The sequence below is a fragment of the Sarcophilus harrisii genome, chromosome 1, assembly GCF_902635505.1.
Source record: "Sarcophilus harrisii chromosome 1, mSarHar1.11, whole genome shotgun sequence".
Classification (NCBI taxonomy): Eukaryota; Metazoa; Chordata; class Mammalia; order Dasyuromorphia; family Dasyuridae; genus Sarcophilus; species Sarcophilus harrisii.
Genome location: NC_045426.1, coordinates 218477342 through 218499593, shown reverse-complemented (window position 1 = coordinate 218499593; position 22252 = coordinate 218477342). Strand labels below are relative to the sequence as shown.

At 33.9% G+C, this 22252-nt stretch overlaps 1 protein-coding gene across 2 annotated transcripts in view; it reads left to right on the top strand.

The window, feature by feature from the left end:
• MELK (maternal embryonic leucine zipper kinase) overlaps window positions 1-22252 on the top strand; it is a 75968-nt gene that overhangs the window by 49928 nt on the left and 3788 nt on the right. For both annotated transcript variants that reach the window (XM_031937181.1, XM_031937175.1), the window contains exons 9-15: window positions 1860-1928; window positions 6265-6363; window positions 8177-8263; window positions 11804-11935; window positions 14744-14978; window positions 18970-19063; window positions 20692-20860. In XM_031937181.1, coding sequence (XP_031793041.1) covers window positions 1860-1928; window positions 6265-6363; window positions 8177-8263; window positions 11804-11935; window positions 14744-14978; window positions 18970-19063; window positions 20692-20860 — 885 coding nt within the window. The remainder of the gene's footprint in view (window positions 1-1859; window positions 1929-6264; window positions 6364-8176; window positions 8264-11803; window positions 11936-14743; window positions 14979-18969; window positions 19064-20691; window positions 20861-22252) is intronic.

The following is a 22252-nucleotide window of genomic DNA, read 5'->3' as shown; positions in this document are numbered from 1 at the left end:
TATTGGCAAATGATTAAGTGGTATCTCAAAATATGTTTTAGTAGTCAATTTTGCCAGCAACTACACAGTGTACTATGCGAGAAATTTTTTCATTACCTCTTAAAAATTGGGAGGGGAATAGGATAGACAACATAACATATTCTTTACTTGTCTACAATGTAATGTGGTATTTTAATGAAATGAGAGAGATAGAATGGCATAGTGGATAGAAAGCTGACTTCAGGGCCACTGAGACCTGGGCTCAGATTCCATTTCTCAGAGGTTCCCACTAGATATGTGACTGTAAGTAAATCACTTAACATTTCAGTGTTCTAGGCAATACCCTTTGACTCTATGTTGTCCAGGAGGTGCTAACCTGCCTTTGGTCAAGAAAATTACTCAAAGGGAAATCATTGTACTTCTGAAATCAGAGGTCTACTTCTTGTCCTATAATGAATGAATATTTTATCCTTTCTTTCTTGAATGGCAGACTACAAATTCTGATTTTAACTGGTGGCCATAATATTTTAGTTTAATAGAATATCTATATCTATATTGGCATATACCTATCAAAATATGTCTCATTCATTCTCAAAGGGGAGTGATAGATTTTAAGAACAATGTTAAGGAGTTTTGCTGTGTCACAAGGTGCCCCTGTAGTCAATATGCATACAGATAATTATACTCTGCTTTGTGTATTAGCACTATTATTTTAAGATTCTGTCTCATTTTTCCTCTACCATCAAATTTATTCCTAGGCTATTCTTTTTCATTATTAATTTATATATGTTACAGATATACAAACTATTAAAAAAGCAATATTAAAATTTATCCTTTGCTAACTGAAAAATATATTACAAAGCCAAATAGATTTAATTTTTTCACTTCATGTACCTCCCTCTACCTTCCCTAAAAAGCATGCTTAAATATGCCTTTACTGCTTTTAGTTGACTATCTAGGAGTTTGAAGACCATAGACTCATCATAGGAGTGCCTATCCAATGAGGTAGTGAAGCATCTTGTATTTTGCTTTGGTCTAGAGAATCATAGGCTCATATATCATTGAAAAGGAGCTAGAAGGGGCCTCAGAAGAGATAATGACTCACTCTGTGGATGTGCCAAAGAAATTCATCTACTCCTTATTGCTTTCTTCTTTTCATACTGTACATTGTCCAGGACAGGTGCCCTTGATAAGTTCAAGTCACCAAGTTCAGATCAACCACATTACATGGTAGTGAAAGAAGTAGTAGGTGTGATCACTGATCTTTCAGTTCGAAGCAGTCAGGTGATTTCACTGAATAGAGTGTTTAGTTTTTCAGTTGTGTCTGACTCTTTGTGACTTCATGTGGGGGATTTTTTTCTTCATAATAGTAATTTTTTATTTTCAAAATACAGGAAAATATAGTTTTCAACATTCATGTCTGAAAACCTTATGTACCAAATATTTTCTCTTTCCCTTCTTCCTACTTTCTCCCTTAGACAGCAAGTAATCCAATATATGTTAAATGTGTAATTCTTCTATACATATTTTCACATTTATCAACATCAGCTTAAAAAGGAAAAAATGAGAAAGAAAAAAAAAGTAAGCAAACAACAAAAAAAAGGTGAAAATGCTATATTGTGAATCCACCCTCAGTGCCCATAGTCCTTTCTCTGGGTATAGATGATTCTTTCCATCACAAGACTGTTGAAATTGGCTTGAATCACCTCATTGGAATTCAAAACAAACAAAAAACAACTAAATTCTAAAAATTGTTTTAATATGTAGTTGGGGGAAAATATAATATTATTCTTTTAAAAAATTGCTTCCCTGGTGTTTCTGTTGATTTTTACCAAATCAATATATGGACAAGTAACCTATTTTAATTGTGTTTTCTTTAGCGAGGAAAATATGACATTCCAAAGTGGCTGTCTCCTGGTAGTATTCTGCTTCTTCAACAGATGTTACAGGTAAAATTTACTTGTAAATAAATTTTAATCTAATGAAATCTTTCTACTTTCAGTTTTCCTGAAAGTTTTTCAGGTTGTATTGTCTTTTCCATGATAAGAACTTTAAAAGACCATTGCTATTTTCCCTTACTCTCAAATAATAATTCCTTCCATATTTGTCATATCATCCTTATAAAAAAAGTTGCACTGGATTCTTTCATTGAGTTAAATTATATATGCTAGATTTTTGAGTTCTCTTATTTGTGCCTATTTCTGTACTTAAAAAAAAAATCTCTGATTCTTTTATCTACTTTCTAATTGACTCAAACCCTTTCTTCCCTCTCCTAATATTACATTTGTCTCTTTGGCACAACTTACATGAAATAGAAGGGGTAGCTTAGTATAATAAAGAAAAACTTGGGCTGCAAGAAAGGAGACTTGGGTTCTCACTTCTATTGTACCATTGGCTACCTTAGGCAAGTAATTTAACATTTCTTTAATCTTCTCATATATTCAGTGGAGATAATAGTAATCTTTAAGGATTATTGTGAGTGTTCAATTAAATATTCAGTATTTTGTGAATACGCTTTTTCTCAGGATCTTAATTTTTTTGTTGTCAACTAAAACATGACCTACAACTGCAAACCAAAGCTCTGGGCTTACACAAACAGTTTTGGATTTTCTCTCTAAATTCTCCTTGCTTGTTCCAAGATTTTCTCTGGGGAAGTAAAATTCTTATTCATGTGTTGAGTTTTGGTTTGACCCTCTCAGACGCTGAATATAGAGTATATTTTATTTTATTTAACAAGAAACACAAAGTACTTGTACTTGAGCTTATGAATAAGACACACACATACTTCTCTATTGGACTTTTATCTTCTCTGGATACTTATATAAGTAAGTTTTCTGAAATGTAAGCTGATGCTCAAAAACTGTAACTGTGGACTCACATGGGTTTTGTTCAGTTGTGGAACTGTTCAGTAACATTTCTTAAGTCTTATTTTACCACTATTCAGTTTTGCTCCTAAAAATCAGGATTTGAGTTGTTTTTATTAAAGACTTGCTATTCCCATTTAAGTACTCAGGATAACGAAATGAAGTATAGCTTTTGTTTATTCCAACAAAAATCATGAAGGACACAGTTAAGTATTAGGTTAAGAAACTAGACTATTGATGATCCTTTTATCATTAATATTCTAGAAGTGGGAAAATCCAACATTTGGTGAATATTTATTTCATAAGGATATTTTTTAAAAATTATTTTAAAAAACAGAATAAGATAAAAGAAAAACAAAGGAAATACAAAACAAAATGAAAGAAAAGAGAACACTGTCATGTGCCCAGCAGAACATCAGAAAAGATTCAAAATATATACCAACAAATTACAGATCAAGAAAGTTTATATTTGTAGTTGAAATTATATTCATCTTTTCTTCACTTTCTTGTAAATTGTTCTTTTGTTCTCTGCTGTTTACCTTTTTTACTTTATTCTTTTTTTCCCTTTTTCACCCTCCCCACTTCTAAGTGGACTGTAGTTTAAAAAGTATATATTTATGTTTACATATTCACACATATCTTAACTATTCCTACTGATTTTTTGCTTTAATTCTGCTCCTGATTTGCCTTGCTATTACTTAACCTTTCCCTACCCATGGAACCCTGCCTTATTTTCTTCCCACACCCTTTATTTCCATACTCACCTACTTATTTCTTTATAGATTTTGGAGGATGATATACTCTTTTTTTTTTTTTTTTTAGTATCTCCCGATTTTTCTGAAATGATCCTGCTGATCATTTTTTTTTTTTTAATTTTTATTTAATAGCCTTTTATTTACAGGTTATATGTATGGGTAACTTTACAGCATTAACAATTGCCAAACCTCTTGTTCCAATTTTTCACCTCTTACCCACCCCCTCCCCCAGATGGCAGGATGACCAGTAGATGTTAAATATATTAAAATATAAATTAGATACACAATAAGTATACGTGACCAAACCGTTATTTTGCTGTACAAAAAGGATTAGACTCTGAAATATTGTACAATTAGCTTGTGAATGACTAAAAAATGCAGGTGGGCATAAATATAGGGATTGGGAATTCAATGTAATGGTTTTTAGTCATCTCCCAGAGTTCTTTCTCTGGGCGTAGCTGGTTCAGTTCATTACTGCTCCATTGAAAATGATTTGGTTGATCTCATTGCTGAGGATGGCTAGGTCCAGGATGATATACTCTTGATTTTTGCCTATTTAACTCATTCCTGATGTGAGTAGGTTTTCAGAACTATGAGCTCTCCTCCCTCTCAATACCTGTGTGTCTATTCCTCTGCACCTACCTCCTTCATATAACACAATTACTATTTTTATCTTAACTCTGCTCCAATCTTTCTTTTGAGCTGTCCTATTGTTGATGTCAATCTTAAATATATGATATTCATTTCCCATGTTAAAAAAAAGTATAAACAATTTGTGCATGTTGAGTTCCTTGCAATTAATCTTTCACTTTTATATGTTAAATTTTCTATTAAATTTGGGTTTGGTTTTGATAAAAAGTCCTGAAAATCTACAAATTCATTGAATATCCATTTTTTCTCATTCAATATTATAAGTAATTTTGCTGAACATATTTTTGGTCGCAGGTTTACTTCTTTTGATTGTGAGTACATATGATTACAGGATGTGCAGTCTTTTATTGTGGTTGCTGATGAGCCTATACAATTTTAATTATAGCTCCAGCATATTTAAGTTGTTTTTTTCTTGTTTCTTGCAAAATATTCTCTTTGATCTGGGAGTTTCAAAATTTGCCAGTAATTAGGGGCAGTTAGATGGTGCAGTGGATAGAACATCACCCCTGAAGTCAGGAGGACATGAGTTCAAATCTGGCCTCAGACACTTAACACTTCCTAGCTTTGTGACCCTGGTCAAATCACTTATTGCCTCAGCAGAAAAAAAAGAAAGAAAGAAAGAAAAAAGGAAAAATAAAAAAGAAATTTAGCAATAATATTCCTATGTGTTTTCCACATGAGATCTTGTTGAGATGGTGATACGTGGATTTTTTTTTCCCTATTTCTACTTTCCCCTCATATTCTGTCACTCCAGGACAATTTTCTTGGAGTATTCTTGAATTATTGTGTCAAGGTTCTTTTTTTCGTCACAACTTTCAGGCAGTGCAATTAATATATTTTCTCTTCTTGATCTGTTCTCAGATCTGTTGTTATTTCTTATAAGATGCTTCACATTCTGTTTTGTTTTTTATATTTATAATCTGTTTTGTTATTTCTTGGTTTCTCAGTAGCTTCCTTAGCTTTCTCTTGCCCAATTCTAATTTTCAGAGTTATTTTCATCTTTGAGACCCTGTAACTCCTTTTCTAATTGGGTAACTTTTTTTATAGTTTTCTTATTTTTCTTGTATGGTTTTTGTTTTTAGTTTTTAGTTTTTCCTCAGTGTCTCTCATTTGATATTTGAATTCCTTTTTGAATTCTTCTATAAATTCTCTTTAGGCAGGGAGCCATTTCATGTTAATCTTTGGGATAGAAGTTTTGTTTTTTTTTTCTTAGTTTCCTCTGTCCTGCTCTTCCCTGTTCCCATATTATGTTTCAATGGTGGGGTTCTTTCTTCTGTGCCAGTTATTTTTTTAAATAAGTGGCATTAGATTTAGCACCTCTAATTGTGGAGTCGGAGATAGTGCTTCCCACTCTGCCCAGGAACCCCAAACCAAGAACTCCACTCTTCTGCAGGGGCCCACAACCAGCAACATCCCTGCCCCACTGCTTCTGTGCTTACCAGTGCTATTTCTTCTCCCCCAGAGCCGTGTCACAGCATTACAGCTGAGCCTGGTGTTCCCAGTTCCTAAGTGCCACGGTTCACTTAGACCTCCAGTACTCGGTCTCTAACTCCACAAATAATCTGGGAGGTCAAAGTTTCTGTAGGTCCAGTCATACCCAGCTAGCCCCAGAGCTCTCTACTTGATGTTTTTCCATAAGGATATGTTTTTTGGGGAAAAAATTTATGTTATGATAAATTTCCTAGCTGAATTTTATAAATAATACATATATACACAAGTATATATATGTATGTGTACACACACACACACACATACACACACAGACAACCACAATCAGTAAAGTTAGTAATTTTGCTAAGCACCTAAATTAAAGCCAGTATTGATTGCTGTAGGAGTTTATTTTGTTTCTTGCCTGGATTCATATTTCAGAAGATCTTATACCAATACTACTACAACATGGCATTTTCATGATTATAAATTTTTAAATGTTCTAATGAAATTTCAGTCCTTAGGAGAAAAAGTATTCTATTTATTTGAAAAAAGGTAATCTTTGGCCAATTCTCAATGGCCACTAGGTGGACCCAAAGAAACGGATTTCTGTGAAACATCTGCTGAGCCACCCCTGGATTATGCAAGAAAACTTGTGTCCTGTTGAATGGCAGAGTAAATATCCAGTAAGTATAATAAAAATATTATTTATGCTATTTTTATGTTTTTTTTAAAAGTTATTTCCTTGAAAGGTATGATCTTCATCAAAAATTAGGATGTTTTAAAATGCTAGATTGTGATTTCCATGATGATCTGCTTGGTTTTCTACTCTTGTATCTTTCTTATCCTTGGCTGTTATGACTGTACTCCTAGAAATCCTTGAAAAACCAGAGAATAGTATGCCACTACTCTTTTCTCTGACTTGACCATTTTTATAATTTTGCAACTGCATTTTAAACCAGCCATATTTCCTCTCCACTAATCTAACTAAACTTAATTCATTCTTCTTTTATCTTAGCAATATATGAACTTTGTGTATTGCAGTTCCAATTTGATTTCAGGAACTATTAATTGCAATTATGTAAATGCAATAATTTTTCTCTCATATGGTTGAAGTTCTCTGTAGCAACTGGAATGATTGCTTTTTTTTTTTTTTTTAGGACTTCAGTAATTATAATCTTTTAAGTTCCCTTTCACCTCCAAAATCCTATGATTCTGTGAAGATCTAATGATGTTAAAAGAATAAGCTATGTAAAATGCCTACACATGACCATTGGGTGTCGTCACTTCTCCATGTAAAGAGGTTTTTTCATAGAATCTCAATTTTTAGATACACCCGTAAACCTAGTAAAATAAGGTGCTATAACAACTCAAAATAAAATAAAGATGACATGTTAGATGAAAAGAGAGCAGGTGCATATTTTCATTATCTACTCTAAAATTTTTTCATCCCTAATTTAGCACCATGGTAGAATAAGTATCTTAGATGGTGAAGTAGTTGTGAAAAAAGGAATATAAACTTTATCTTTTAATGGAACAGTAGCAGTTAAGTAAATGTATATATTATTTGAAATAGGGTGATCTCTGTGATACAAAATCTGCTTCTAACACTTGCAATTCCCTTTTATCTAGTGGAATTTATACATGATACTGCCAGGGCTTGATTCCTTACCAGGGTCTCATCTTCATGTTCCCAGTGGAGCATATTGCTCTCTGTTACCTTGTTTTGGGATTCATAGGCTTCTTGGGATCAGAGAGGGAATCAGAAGCAGAGATAGTCAGTTGCTCTTTCTTCCTGTCTTCTCTCTGCCCTTCCCCCCCAATTAGTAAATGTCTCTGGTGCTTTCCAATCCAGTTTTCTTCTGTCTTCCGTTTCTACTGGTTTCCATGGAACTTGACTGTCTTGCTAACAAACTTCTTTTTAACTTAAATCCCTTCTTTTAAACTTTCCTTTCATTCTTTTATTGATTTCCATTCTTCTCTTAAAGATAACAAATTCTTTTGACATCCTCTGACTGTTCCTGCTGATGTCTCTTGACCTAAAGGCAGGACTAAGAATTGGCAAAATATTTCTTGTTTCTAAGTGTTACTTTCAGATTCTCCTTCTGCTGCCATTATTTAGCAACCACCTTTCTGCCTTTAAAATTCACTCTATTTTGTTCAGATTCTTAGTGTTATCTGTGGATACTAGTTCACACTCTTTTCTTCTCAGTAGTTTTATACCACAATTACATCTGTAGATTTAGTTCTCCTTTTGTCTGGCTTTCCCCAAATCTAAGTATATCACTGGTGGTGGACTAACATGTTATGACAATTGAGGGACAACCTTACTGTACTTCTTTCCTTCTTGTTTTCTAGAGTAGAGACACTGAGCAGTGGGAAATCTGTGGCCTTGCCATTTTTATATAGTGATGCTAAGTGCTAATGAATAAAATTAGTGTTCTATTTTAATTTCCAATAGAATTTTTGTTAATGTAATTATTCACGTTGTCTTTGTAGTGTGGACGTCTTGATGAAGACTGTGTTATAGAACTTTCAGTATATCATAAACATAACAGACAGATAATGGAAGACTTAATTTCACTGGTAAGAACAAGGATTTATTACAGTGGTTTTGTTTTTCTGTCTGTTTCATTCAGAGTGTTATTCCTGTTTTTATGAGCATAATATGAAAACTTACTGGTTGACTTTATTGCAAGGTTATATTGAAAATAAATTCATTTTAAATTTTAGCATTATTCCCTCTCAGACTTTCTGATGTTTTCTGATCTTTAGTAAAAATTGAATGTGTCAAAGACAGTGATTTGAATTAAAGTTGCAGTGACAATATTCTCTTAAATCATTGTCCCTGTAGGTAACCAGATCATCCCTATTACTCTTCTTTACTCTTTAATCTTTCTCCACTTTGCCATTCAACCCTTGACAGACTTCAGATCTGGATTACTTCTGCTACCTATATCTCCTTGGCTTCTACTTACATGAATAGAGCTAGAGAATAAGTCAAATAGTTGTGCTTTATTGGATACATTTATTATTCATGCTGTTTATCTTCACCTGGTCTCTCACTACAGCAAGGCAGTCTTTTTATTCTTAGTTGATTCCCTGGTTTATTCCCAGAGAAGCTATTCTAAACCATATTTTCTTTCCTCAAGCTTCTTACATTTCCTATTCTTTCAGCTAAAGACTTTATTTTACTGAGAAAATTAAGGCCATTTCCCATAAGTTCCCTATTCTCTTCCTCTCTTCATCTCAAAATCTCTTGACATCACTTTTCACTCTCTTTCATGGCTGTCTCTGATAATGACTTGATTGCTACTCACCTACTCACTGCTTAATCTTACAATCTGCAACAACCTTTGCAAAAGTCAGAAATGACTTCATTGGTGATCATTCAAAAACTTCTCATTCTTCATTCTCTTTTATGTCTTTCTGTATTTGATACTGTCAGTTACTTCTTCTGCCTTGGGCCATCTTCTCTTCCCTCTCCATACTTTCTCAGTAACATCATTAGTTCCCATGGGTTAACTATCTCATGTCTATGCTGATGTCTCCCAAATATACATATACAGTTCCCTTGAGCTTTGGTTCCACATCACCAGTTGCCTGTTGGATATTTCAAAGTCCATGTCCCAGAGATATCTCAAATACAACATAATTAGAACTGAATTTATCTTCCCCTCTTCTAAACTTCCCGATTTCTATTGAAAACACTACCATCTTTCCAGTGTCTCAGGTTTGAATTATGGCATTATCTTTGCTTTACTTATTCTTCCTAGCCACACAAATAATGCAATAAGAGAAGGGAATAAATATATATTAGGCACCTACAATGTGTGCCAGGTACAATGTGCTAACAGCTTTTACAAATAGTTCATTTGACCCTCACAGTAGATAGATGATATATGTTATTTTTATCCCCATTTTACAGTTGAGGAAACTGAGGTAAACAGATTAACCCCAAGATCACTCATCTCAGAAGTATTTGAGGCTATATTTGAACTCAAGTCTTCTTGGCTACTGAGTCAGTGCTTTATGCATGCTGTGTCACAGCATTTCTTATATCTGCCTGATTCTCTTCATTCTTTCAGTTCAATCCCTTATCACCTCTGGAACCAGGATTATTATAGCCACTTCCTAATTGGTCTCTTGCCTTAAGCCTTTCACTACTCTATTGCATAATACACACACTTATGCCAAAATCATTTTCATAAAGTGCAGATATGGTCATGTCACTTCCCGCTCAATTAAATTTATGTACTTTGTATATATTTATAATTATTTTTTATGCTTCACATATTTTTGTTTGTACTTGTATTTTACATTTCTGCATGTAGTTCTTTCCCCAGTAGATTATAATTTCACAGGAAGCAAGGATTATTTCATTATTTGTATTTGGATTCCCACTTCCTAGAACAGTGTGTACTGCATTGCTGACTGATATTTTCCCTCTGCCTTTTATGCTATCACAGGCCTGACTACCCTCATAAACCTCCTTTACTGGCTCTTTTTCCTGATCCTGTGATTTTGGTGTTTTTTAAGGTTTTGTCTTTTTTTTTTTTTTTTTTTTTTTTTTTTTCATTCTTTTGACTCTCTACTTTTTCTTTTGGTAATTTCATTCATTCTGTTTTACTTTTTACTTTTACTCAAATGACTCCAAATTCTGTATCTTCTGCCTTGATATTGTCTGTAGGATTCAAACCTAGGCAACTTGAACTCATGTCTAAAACTTACCTTTCTCCCAAAACCTATACTCTATATTCCCTTCTTCCTTCAATCCTTCCTTTATATCATATTTATGTGACATAATGAGGTAAAGAAAGATCATCTGCCAAATTAGGCTCTATGAACTGAAATAATCTTAACACAATTGAAAATAGCTTATTTAACTTATAACTTTAGGAAATTTAATTTGTTGTCTAACTCGTAAAAGAGTTTTGCGTATGTTTTGCCCAGGGGAAAAAAAATTTGCAGCTCTGACAAATAAGACAGTAATTATTTCCTGTGTAACTGTATCTGACCAACTTAATGTATTCATCACATATCAACATTCTGAGAGGTTGGATAAATATAATATATAATACAGAAGACAAACAGTAACAGGTTTAATATTAGAGGTAAATGTATTTAACATCATTATCTCTAATACTTGACTATTGTCATGCAGACTCTCATCTTCTCAAGTCTGGACTATTACAATAGTCTGCTGGTATATCTATCTGCCTGTTTCAAGTTTCTTCCCATTCCAGTCCATCATCTGTTCTTCAACCATTAAAGTGATTTTCCCAAAGTATAGATTTGACCATGTCACCTTCTTACTTTAGTGATTCCCTGTCATCATCTACAGGATTAGATACAAAGCCTTTTAGAACCTACCCTGCTCTACTTTTCCAGTTTCTTACATCTTACTTCCTGACATGTACTCTTCAATTCAGTGACATAGATACTTTGCTGTTCTTAGATGAGACATCCCCATTTCTCAGTTACAGACATTTTTCTGGCTGTCTTCCACACTTAGAATATTCTCTCTCCTCATGTCCCCTACTGAATTGTCTAGCTTCTTTCAAGTCCTAAATAAAATCTCTCCTTCTACAGGAATATCTTTCCAATCCTTCCCTCTGTTGATTTATCCTATATACAACTTGTTGGTATATGATTATTTACGTGTTGTCTCCTCCATTAGATGATGAATTCCTCCAGTGCAGGGACTATCTTTTGCCTTTCACAGTGTCTGACACATAGTAAGCATTTTATAAATGTTTATTTACTGTCTTTATATCTCATTTCTTGCAGACAACTCTCTAAGATGATAAATTACTCTAATAAGGGAAAATTTATACTCTCAGGTGTATTTCCTACACAGATTAAATCCCAGGTTATAACCAAAAACTACCATAATATGAAGCAGGATTTGGAAAACTATAGCACGCAGGCCAGATTCTCCTTGACCACCTGATTTTATACTGCTTCTGAGTTAAAAGTAGTTTTCCTGTTTTTAAAGTGAGCTGACGCTTCAGGTAGAGAGCAAATCTCATGGTGGGATCAAGAAGTACACAGTTCTAATAATTACATGTGTCAGAAACCAGTATATTAATATTCCAAACAATTGTATGTTTTGTTTTTCCCCAGTGGCAATATGATCAACTTACAGCTACCTATCATCTACTTCTTGCTAAGAAATCTCATGGAAAACCAGTTCGATTAAGACTCCCATCTGTCAGTGGAGAACAAACAAGTACTTCTTTATTGGAAGAATTACAGGTAAATTTTTAAGTCTTTTTGTTACTTAACTGTGGTTAGTCTTAATTCTCACTGTTATGAGATAATTGTAGTGTTTGAAAAGCTAACTTTGTCAGTTAAAAGAAACCAGAATAGAACTACTTCAAAACATGTTATCAAAATAGAAGTATTTCAAAACATATTACTAAAAAATCTTAACTAAGGGAGCGATACGAACAGGTATTTTTTTTTTATTATTTTATTTTTTATTATTTTTGTCTGTTTGTTTTTGCTTTTATTTTTAATTTAAAAAAATTTTTTTGTTTTTTTTCCAAACATGCATTGTTGTACTTGGTTTACAGATGAGAAAATTCAGGTTCAGATAAGTGATCCATTTGTGGCTACTTAGTAGGAGTAAAGGGCAAGATTGGAACCCAACTTCTCCCACCAAAATTTTGTCCACTATCTTATGCTGCCTTTCATTATTACTTACTTTAAAAATAATTTTTTGCTATCCCTTTAAAATTTTTTTGAGTTTTAAATTCTCTCCTTTCTAGTCCCTCTCTCACTCACTGAGGCTAGCAATATGATATTGATTATACATGTAAGGACATACTTAATTTTTGCTGTGTTATAAAACAACAAAAAAGCAAATAAAATAAAGAAAATGAAAAATTATGCTACAGTTTGAAACTTGGACTTCATCAGTTCTCTCTTTGGAGGTTGATAGCATTTTTTATCATGGTTCTTTTGGAATTGTCCTGGATCATTGTATTGATCAAAGTTGCTAAGCTAATTATCATTACAATATTGCTTTTACGTATATAATAGTCTCCTGATTTTGCTCATTTCACTTTGCATGAATTCATTTAAGTTCCCAGGTTTTTCTGAAACCATTGTGCTCATCATTTCTTATAGTACAAGATTATCCCCTCATGATCATATACCACGACTTGTTCAATCATTCTCCAATTGATGAACATTCCCTCAAATTCCAATTCTTTGTCACCACAAAAAAAGAATTGCTATAAATATTTTTGTACAAAAACATTTTCCTTTTTCTTTGATCTCCTTGAGGTCCAGAACTGGTATTACTATGTTAAATGGGATGCATAGCTTTATAGCCCTTTGGGCATAATTCCAAATTGTTCTTCAAAATAGTTGGGCTAGTTCACAATTGTACCAACAGTGCATTAGTGTCCCTATTTTTCTACATCTCCTTCAACATTTGTTTTTTTATTTTTGTTAATCAGTCTGATTGGTGCTCTCACAATTAAGTTTCCAAAAATTCCCCGCAGAATGGTGAGAATGCATGCTCTGTCATTAGGATTGGGTAAAGGAACGGAAATGTTTAGATTGGCAAAGAGAAGGCTTGGGCGGGACATGATAACTGTACTTAAGTATTGGAAGTACTATTATGTGGAAGATTGATTATATTTATTCTGCCTTGAATCTAGAAGCCATAACTAGAAGGAGTGGGTAGAATTTGCAGGGGGGGCAGATTTAGGCTTGATTGATGCAAGGAAAGATTCCTATAAAGCTAATCAAAAATAGATTTCCTCAGGAGATAGAGGTTTCTTTTTAATGAGAAGCACAAGTAGAAGTTTGGTGACAGTTTATCAGGAATACCACAGAAGAGATTTCTTTTAGTTATGAGTTGGGTTTGTTAGTCTTTGAAGTTCTTTTTAGCTATAAGATATTATAGCTTAAATTGGAACCTTAAAATAAACCCTTAAATTGGAAATATGTCTTAGATTTGAAAAAGTAATTGGTTCAAAAAAGTCACCCCTCCTCCCCATTCCTCAAGCCAGCCTACCTAATTTAATGAATCTCAAAATACAGTTTTTCCTAGATAATCCATTTAACTATTCCTTACCTCTCCTGCTCAGGCCACTGAATAGTTAAAATAATTTGAGTTTGAAGAGTGACTCACAAAAATAATTATGTATTTGAAACCTTAGAATTCCCACTTATTTATGAAGCATTTGAAGATATTTCATTTGCAAAGATGGTTTTAAAGTCTCCCAAAGTCATATAGGAAACTTGTCTTAAATAGAAATTAACTTAAAATTATATGTAAACTGTTCAACTTAAATATACCAGTGAAGTAGAAAACTAATATTGAAAATATATTGTGGGGGCAGCTAGTTGGCGCAGTGGATAAGCGTCACCCTGAAGTCAGGAGGGTCTCAGACACTTAATACTTCCTAGCTGTGTGACCCTGGGCAAGTCACATGACCCCAATTGCCTCAGCAAAAAAAAAAAAAAAAGGAAAAAAATATTGTGCAGTTTCATGTAATATTCTCTTCTTTTCTACAATATATGGAAATCGTCATTTTGGTTGGTGTTTATTGAGTTCAAAATAACAAGAAAAGAAAAAAAAAGAAATACATCTTGAACTAGAGATCATGCATGAAAGAAAATCTAGCAATTCCTGATTTCCATAAACATAAGCTATTTATCCTATATATTTGCTTTTTATTTGTTTGCATGTTATTTCCCCCTTTGGATTTTAAGTTTCTTTGGGACAAGGATTGGCCTTTACGCTTTTTACAATACTTAGCACAGTATTTGGCACATAGTAGGTGCTTAATAAATGTTTATTGATTGATTAATTAATCAGCAAGTCTGTTGATACAGTTTTGAACCTAAAATGAACCTAAAATGATTGATATTTACTAATATCTGCTAGCTCTACATGCCTTTAAGTACACAGATACTGCTCATTCCTTTTATTTTTGTTGAATTTTTAAAAATGTATTGTATGGTAATTTTTAAATGATTAGAGTGTGATATAAGACATTAACTTTTTCCATACTGCAATAAGCTTCATTCAATACTTTTTTGTAGCTTGCAAAACACTGGACAGAATCAAACGATGTGGAATCTAAGCCGTTAACTCCAATATTGTGCAGAGCAGCCAAAAAGAAATTGGAGAACAAAGAAAATGTGTGCATGCCTAAGTCTGCTAAGTCTGCTATGAAGGATGAAGAACATTTTGTACTGCCAATTCCAAAGACTCCTGTTAGCAAGAGTGTTCATGAAAGAGGAATATTAACTGTACCAAATCCTCCTCCTTATAAAGGTATAGATTATATGCATTAGAAGTTTGGGTTAAGTCATAGTGAAAAAATAGATGTCCCTTTGATGTATTCTTAGATCAAATTAGTCGAGTGCTTGAATGGGAATTGAGATGGATGATCAACCTTTTCGAAAGGATCTTCTATAGTTTCTGATACTTAGAGTGCAAGTGTAGTCAACTCTCAATTATCCACAATTCATATTTGAAGCCAACGAATCAAACGTCTGCTTATTTTCGGTTTTCTATCTGTAAAATGTTGGAGAATTGTAGCTGCTTCAATGCCAGACCTTTACCTGTCACAGACAAACTTATTCTTCTTAAGAACAGAAAAGCTTCCCTGATGTTATTAGAAGGTGGGAATAGTATCTTTTGAAGAGATTAGTGCTTCATTTAAATGCAAATAACTGATGTCAATTGATAGATATTTAGCATTTGCTTGGATTACTCCTGACTTAATAATGGAAGGTAGCAGAATAGTTTAGGGCAGTGTAAAGTATTCAGGATTTGGAATGTGAAGACATGGCTATGAAGTCCAGCTTTGCTACTTATTACTCCTACTTGCAAGCCAGCCATTTACAGGATATAAGATGCAGAGTTGTAAAAGTTCTTTGTTCTGTTTTTATCATCATAATCTTCCCAGGTTTAGAAGAGACGTGGATTTATCTAGATAGTTTATTGGCCCAGGTGACTTTGACCAAAAGCAATAGGAAACAAAGTGGCAGAAAACATAGCTAAAATTTTCCTCTTTTCTCAGAATTATGAGACTTCACATTCAGTGAAGCATGTTTCCTTCAGAACTGTAGTTCTTTTTCTTTTACTTCCTGAATGTCATTCCATCATCAGGATCACCTAGCAGTTGTTTATACACAGTAACCTGCATCAAAATGCATGTCTTTCTATCTGGGCAAAAGTTAGTTTCTTTCAGTAACATTTCTCCCTAAATATCAGCTTTTTTTACACCCTTTTTTCCCTCATCCACCTCTGATTTCTGTCACTTTTTTTAGGCAACTAGTTACTTTTACTAAAATATGTTGCTAAATCTTCTTGGTCAAGCAAGGGGCTTTGGAAGAGTGGCTTTCATAGCTTATTCTCAGCATTTTCCAGACAATGTTACTGACCTTGTTCAGGAGTTTACACATCATGTAATCTATTTTACAGTTGAGGAAATTGACATCCTTACCAACTAAATTACTTCCATCTGGTCAGATATGTAATTAGTAGTTGGAATTTGAATCAAATTTCTTTGACTCCAAGTCTAGAGCTCTTTCTATTACAAATTCCATTTTAAGTCTTTTATAATGTAGCTTTAGCCTTCTTTCAGCCTTCTATACTTTCATATACTCCACATTTAAGTTAAACCACCTTCTTGCTATTCTTCTGACATAACATTGTTTTTTGTTTTATATGTTTTTGCACTCATGTTTGTTTCTGAACTCACTAATTTGAACTTAGTTCAAATACCACCTCTGATAGGCCTACCCTAATTGCTAATACCTTCCCCTCCCAACTAACATTTTGCTGGTCTTACAAAATAAAAGCTTCTTGAGGTCAGAAACTGTTTTATTTTTGCATGTTCAGTGACCTGCACAATGCCTGGCCCTTAGGTACAATAAATGCCTTAATGTTTTTTCCTGTGCCCTTCTTCAATTTGAAGTAATCAAATAATCAAGTTGTGTGTTGATTTGACTTTTGAGCATCTTGTGAAGTTATTTATAGAATTTATATTATTTATTTATCCCCTGCAACACATGTTGAAGTAAAAGCTGCAACTATCTGTACAGTAGTAATTCCTTTCTTTTATTTATTATATAAGAAAGCATGATGATGGAGTGTCCCATATAAAGACTTTTCTTGGTGTCCTTGGCATAAGAAGAAGCTAGACACAATTCTTTCTTTTAGTTGTTAACTTTTTTTATTTCTCTGGCTCCCCCTGATCTCTACTTAAATTAAGAATTTTAAAATTATTTATACCATTCTTTACATTTATTTAGTGTGTGAGTTATTTATTTTTATTGTTTTTGAATTTTGAGGTCCAGATTCTTTCTTACCCTCTAACTCCTTCACCTATTGAAAAGGCAGGCAAAATATCACTTATACATGTAAAGTCATGCAAAACATGTAAAAAAATTAGCCATTATATTGATTGTATTAATATGAATTAATTCCTTTCCTCCACTTGGATGATTTACAGACTTTAGGCTCTAAATATGAGATTCTTATTCAACCATTGAGTTGATGGAAAAAACTTAACTATATCCATATTGATATTCTCAATCTCGTGGGCACGCGCGCGCGTGTGTGTCTGTGTCTGTGTCTGTGTGTGTGTATGTTAAAAACTTTTAAGGAAAAGAAACTTCTAAGAGGTGATTTGAGGAGCTAGATGTCTAAAAGCCTATGATATGGAAAAGAGGATTAGATTGTCTTGCTTTGTCCTGGAGAACAGATCTAGAAGCAATAAGTGGAAATTTCAGAGAAGCAGAAGAAAACTTTCTGACATATCCTAGGAATCAAATTAGCAGACTTAGTAGGTGATGGGTTCCTCTTTACTTGAAGCCTTTAAGCATCTTTTACTTGTTAACAATGTTGCTAAAGGGATTCTTAGTGATTGTACAAGTTGGCATCCCTTCTAGTGCTGATTTTCTGTAAAGAATAGTTTAGCATTATAAGTTTATACGTTGAGTTAGAAGGGATCTTTTAAGACCGTCAGAGATCCCCTTCTGCTCTCTTCTTCCATTTTATAGACAATCCAAGGCCCAGCAAACTAAAGTGGTTTGCTTAAGGTCAGTCAGATGGTTGGGTTCTCAGACATGAGATCTGAACCCAAGTTCTCTGATTACAAATCTAGAGTTTTTCCATTTTGTTTCTAGGTAGATGTGTTAAAATTCACCTAGGAAAAAGACTGCTGTGGTCTTTGAAATATTGTAATTTAGAAGAGAGCCATATGGTCTAACTTAGGAAAATGTATTAAGGAATTTCTATCATCTCATTCAAGTTATGAGTAAATTTTCTTAAATATTATATAAGCATCCTTATATAATTTTTTCTTTTACTCATTCTCTTGTTATGGTTGACCTTATGTTATTAACAACCAATGAGTGCACATCATCTTTTCCTCTCCCTATGGCTATATCAACCCTTCCTCCCCCCATCTCTGTTGTAGTCCAGCTTCATGGTCTGGGCCTAGATTTAGAATAAAATAAAACACTTTAGGTCAGCCGACTGCTAACAAAATAAATTTTACTTAAGTATAACTGGGAAAGGATATTCAGCAAGATAAAGAATTGGCTCAGTTTGGCACAGGATTTTTTGCAGTGCTGACATACTGCCTCTTATTAGCTATGTGACCATGGCATATTCTTTAATCTCTGAGTCTCTTCAGGAATTTCCTAGGACTTGTTTTTCAAGTTATACATGGGCTGTAATCAGTGTTGGTGGAGGGAGTTCTCGCACTGGGAGATTAGGCTAATGATATCATGTCTTTTTTGTGTCTCTTTTTAATACCCTACCTTGGCATTACCATGAATCTTTAAAAGTGGTTTTAAGTTTAATTATACTTTGCTTTATAGAATGGGTATCTTTCGAAAGTTGCTTATAAAGTTGGTTCTATTTTTCCATTTGACTTCTTTAAGTATATAAGAGAAGTCTACTCCAACTGCTTTTCTTGCTTTGATGACAGCATGAGGCAAGAAGAACACAGATATTTGAGCAGATTCTAACTACTCTCCACTGTTCCCATCATTTAAAAGCTAGCAATCACTGTATTACTTGATTATCTCTAGTTTTACATATTTTTTGAGCTTCATTTTTGCCATCACCATGAAAGGTGGTTGACCTTTGTCAGTATGTACTGATTGTTAAATTTTGACATTCTGATGAGAATTTTATTTGGAGAAATAATAGTATTTGAAATTTCTAAGAAAAACTTTTAGATATTGATGCTAATTTCCAATTTTAAAATATATCTACAACTTAAATTTTATGTACTATTCATCAGAGAGAAATCAGTGCAAAGAAGAAATACTGATTAAAAGTACAAATCCAGAGAAATCAAAGGAATTACCAACAGCCATTATTAGTCCTGAGAGACGGTAAGTATTTATAGTTTCTTAAATACTTAGTTCACCTAAGATGTGACCAGATTTCCTCAGGTCATATACTCAGTGATATGTTATTGGATATGAACAACTCTGTTTAAATTATTCTCTAGATTATATAATTCTTCTATGTGCTGTTAGATTAAGTCTAGTTTGGCATTATGGAATTAGTGTATGAAGGAGCAGGGAGTATTGTGCAAAAGACCCTGAATAGCAGCAAGAGCCTTGCATTCTAATCCTGGCTTTGACATTAAGATCAACTGTTCGTCATTTCTGTGAACTACAAGGTTCCCCTCCACCCCCACCCCCACTTTTCTTTCTGTAAAATTAGGGTATTGGGCTAGATTATTTCCAAGATTCACTCCAGATCTTTGATTCTATAAAATAATGATTTAGTTCATTGTTCAAAATAATGATTTAGTTCATTGTTCAGTACAGAGTAGAACTTTGTCAAGGTTTATTCAGGTCTAGTTCTTTATCCCTGTGAACATATATGAATCTCTTAACCTCCTTGGGCCTTGATTTCCCTGTCTACAATATGATAGGTTTGAGTTTGAAACCCTGAGGTTCCTTTTAGCAATAGATTCTATGATCTGCAACTCTAGACACTGAAGAGACACAAATAACTTTGACCAATTTGGATTGACTTTACTCTTTATGGTGTTTGTTTACAGATAGTTTTGTTGATTCTCTCAAGATTTACAAAGACATTTAATGATAATAATGATGATACGTAATAATTATATAGCATTTACTATGTTTCAGGGACTGTGCTAAATGCTTTATAATTATTATTTCATTTGATCCTCACAACAAACCTGGTAGATAGATGCTTTTATTATATAATAACCCTCTGTTACAGTTGAAGAAACCGAGGTAGAGTTTCTATGACTTGCTCAGGGTCAAACAGCAAGTAAGTGTCAGGAGAATGAACTCAGCTTTGAGTTCAGATCTTTTTGATTCCAGGCCCAGTGATCTGTTCCAAATTTAACAAACTAATTTCAATTTTTAAGTAGATTAAAATTTCCTGTCCCCTCTCCCCTCCAAAAAATGCCAGTTTAAGTAAATAACAAAGAAAATTAAATTGTTGGGAAGCAGCTTAAAAGGTGAATTTTTGCAGTCAATATACACTGTCTAATTGGAACACTTTACAATAGATCATATTCTTCTTTTTTTTTTTTTTTTTCCCCCCTCTGAGACAATTGGGGTTAAGTGACTTGCCCAGGGCTACATAGCTAGGAAGTGTTAAGTGTCTGAGACCAGATTTGAACTTGGCTTCTCCTGACTTCAGGGCTAGTGCTACCTAGTTACTCTGATCATATTCTTCTTATTAAATAAGTTGCTTGTATGTTGTTAGATTTAGGAATACAATTAATCCAAAAACATAAATGTTTTAAAAATCAGTTAGGGTTTTTGATACTCTTTATAGAATTAAAAATATAATTAAAAAAAAAAATCTTACCATAAAGAATTTGCTGAAACTTTGTTTCAAATAAAGGGGAAGGGGATTCTGTAACAGAAAATTTTGCAGAAAGCGGTCACAAATACATTGTATAAAAGATAATATGTTGGAATAATATTAGGTCAATAATTAATTTTATGGCTACATTTTTCTTTTAAAGATGCCGTTCAGTGGAATTGGATCTTAATCAAGCACATAGAGACAGTCCTCAAAAGAGAAAAGGAACCAAAATGTTTGGAAGTCTTGAAAGGGGGTTAGATAAAATGATTACAATGCTTACTCCAAACAAAAAGAAGGGATCTACTAGAGATGGACCAAGAAGACTAAGGGTAAATTTATTTTCAAAAAGGAAAAATAATATACATTGAGTTTAATATATTTCTATCCTCAGTTTGTGTGTGAAAGGGGTAAAGGAGATCAAATCCTTCCTTCGTGCTTTCATGTACATCTTCTTGCTTATTCCAATTATCTATATATAGTGAGTTCTCCTTCCACCTTTCTTATATCTTCTCTTCTATTATGTCTTTTTTTTTTTTTCCCCTTTTCTTTCCTTAAATGTTATGGAGTTAATCTGTTTGCTTTTTGGTCATCAGCCTATAGTGTTTCTTTGTTGGATCCAGCATTTTCTTCTGTTTAATTATATTGCCAACCTCAGTTTCTGGATTGAGACTTTATGCCAGGGCCAGATTCTGTTGTCTCCTACACTCTTGGATGTTAGGCCTGCTTTGATTCTGTTCCTTGTGGTCTGGATGTTGGATTAGGTAGCCTGGAATCCCTGGCATTTGGGTCTATGTCCTGATGACCAAACATGTGTTTTAGTATAGGTCTTTTTGTGTTTACTCCTTGCACAGTCCTCTCCCTGGAATTAGTTGTATCCTCCACTGTGGTAGTGACAAACCCCAGGCAGATGTCCTTGATTGTGCTGCTTACAAGAGTCCTTGCAAGGCTCTTTGCTGGTGCTTAGTGGGTGCTGTGTTGGCCTGTGTCTTCTGCTATAGTACTTGGTGCCCTGCGGGCCCATCTTCTGCTGTAGCACTGTGGGGCTCCCTGGGTGCTCTGTGGCTGTGTCTTCTTTTGAGGTTTAGGCTTCTAGGACTCTGGCTTGAGGCTACCTTGGAGGAGTTGGGTGTACACCTACTACCCAGCCCTGTCTACATGTGCAGTAACCCGGATGGACCTGGCTTTGTGTACTGCTTCTACAGTTCAGGGCAAGCACCCTTCTGGCTTTATAACCTATGCCTCACCTCTTACTTCTTCCTCTCTCAAGTGCTAACAGATTTCTGACAGTCTTGGACTGTTCTGGCTAATGCTCTTTTTCTTTGGTTCTCTTCATCATTGTTCCTAAGGTGCATTTTTGGAATTGTACTATACTTGGAATTTTTTGTTGTAATGTGTGATCTACATAGAATGTTTCTTCACCTTAATTTGAAGTATGTAAATATTATGATCTTATAATTAGTCAATGAAGCCTTTAGGAATTGACCTATTAATAGCTCTCTTTATCCTTACACAGTGTTATCAATTGCTCCTTTCTTTTAAGAATTCCAACCTTATGGAAGAAGAATGAAGGTAGTTTGATTATAGATGTTATTAATCTGGCTTAGTGGGTAGGGGAAATCCCCTGGCTTGGCAATCAGTGGATGGGTTTCTGGTTCTTTCTCCCAGCAATTACCAGGGTGATCTTGTGCAAATCACTTCTCTTCTTAGGGTCTGTTTTCTAA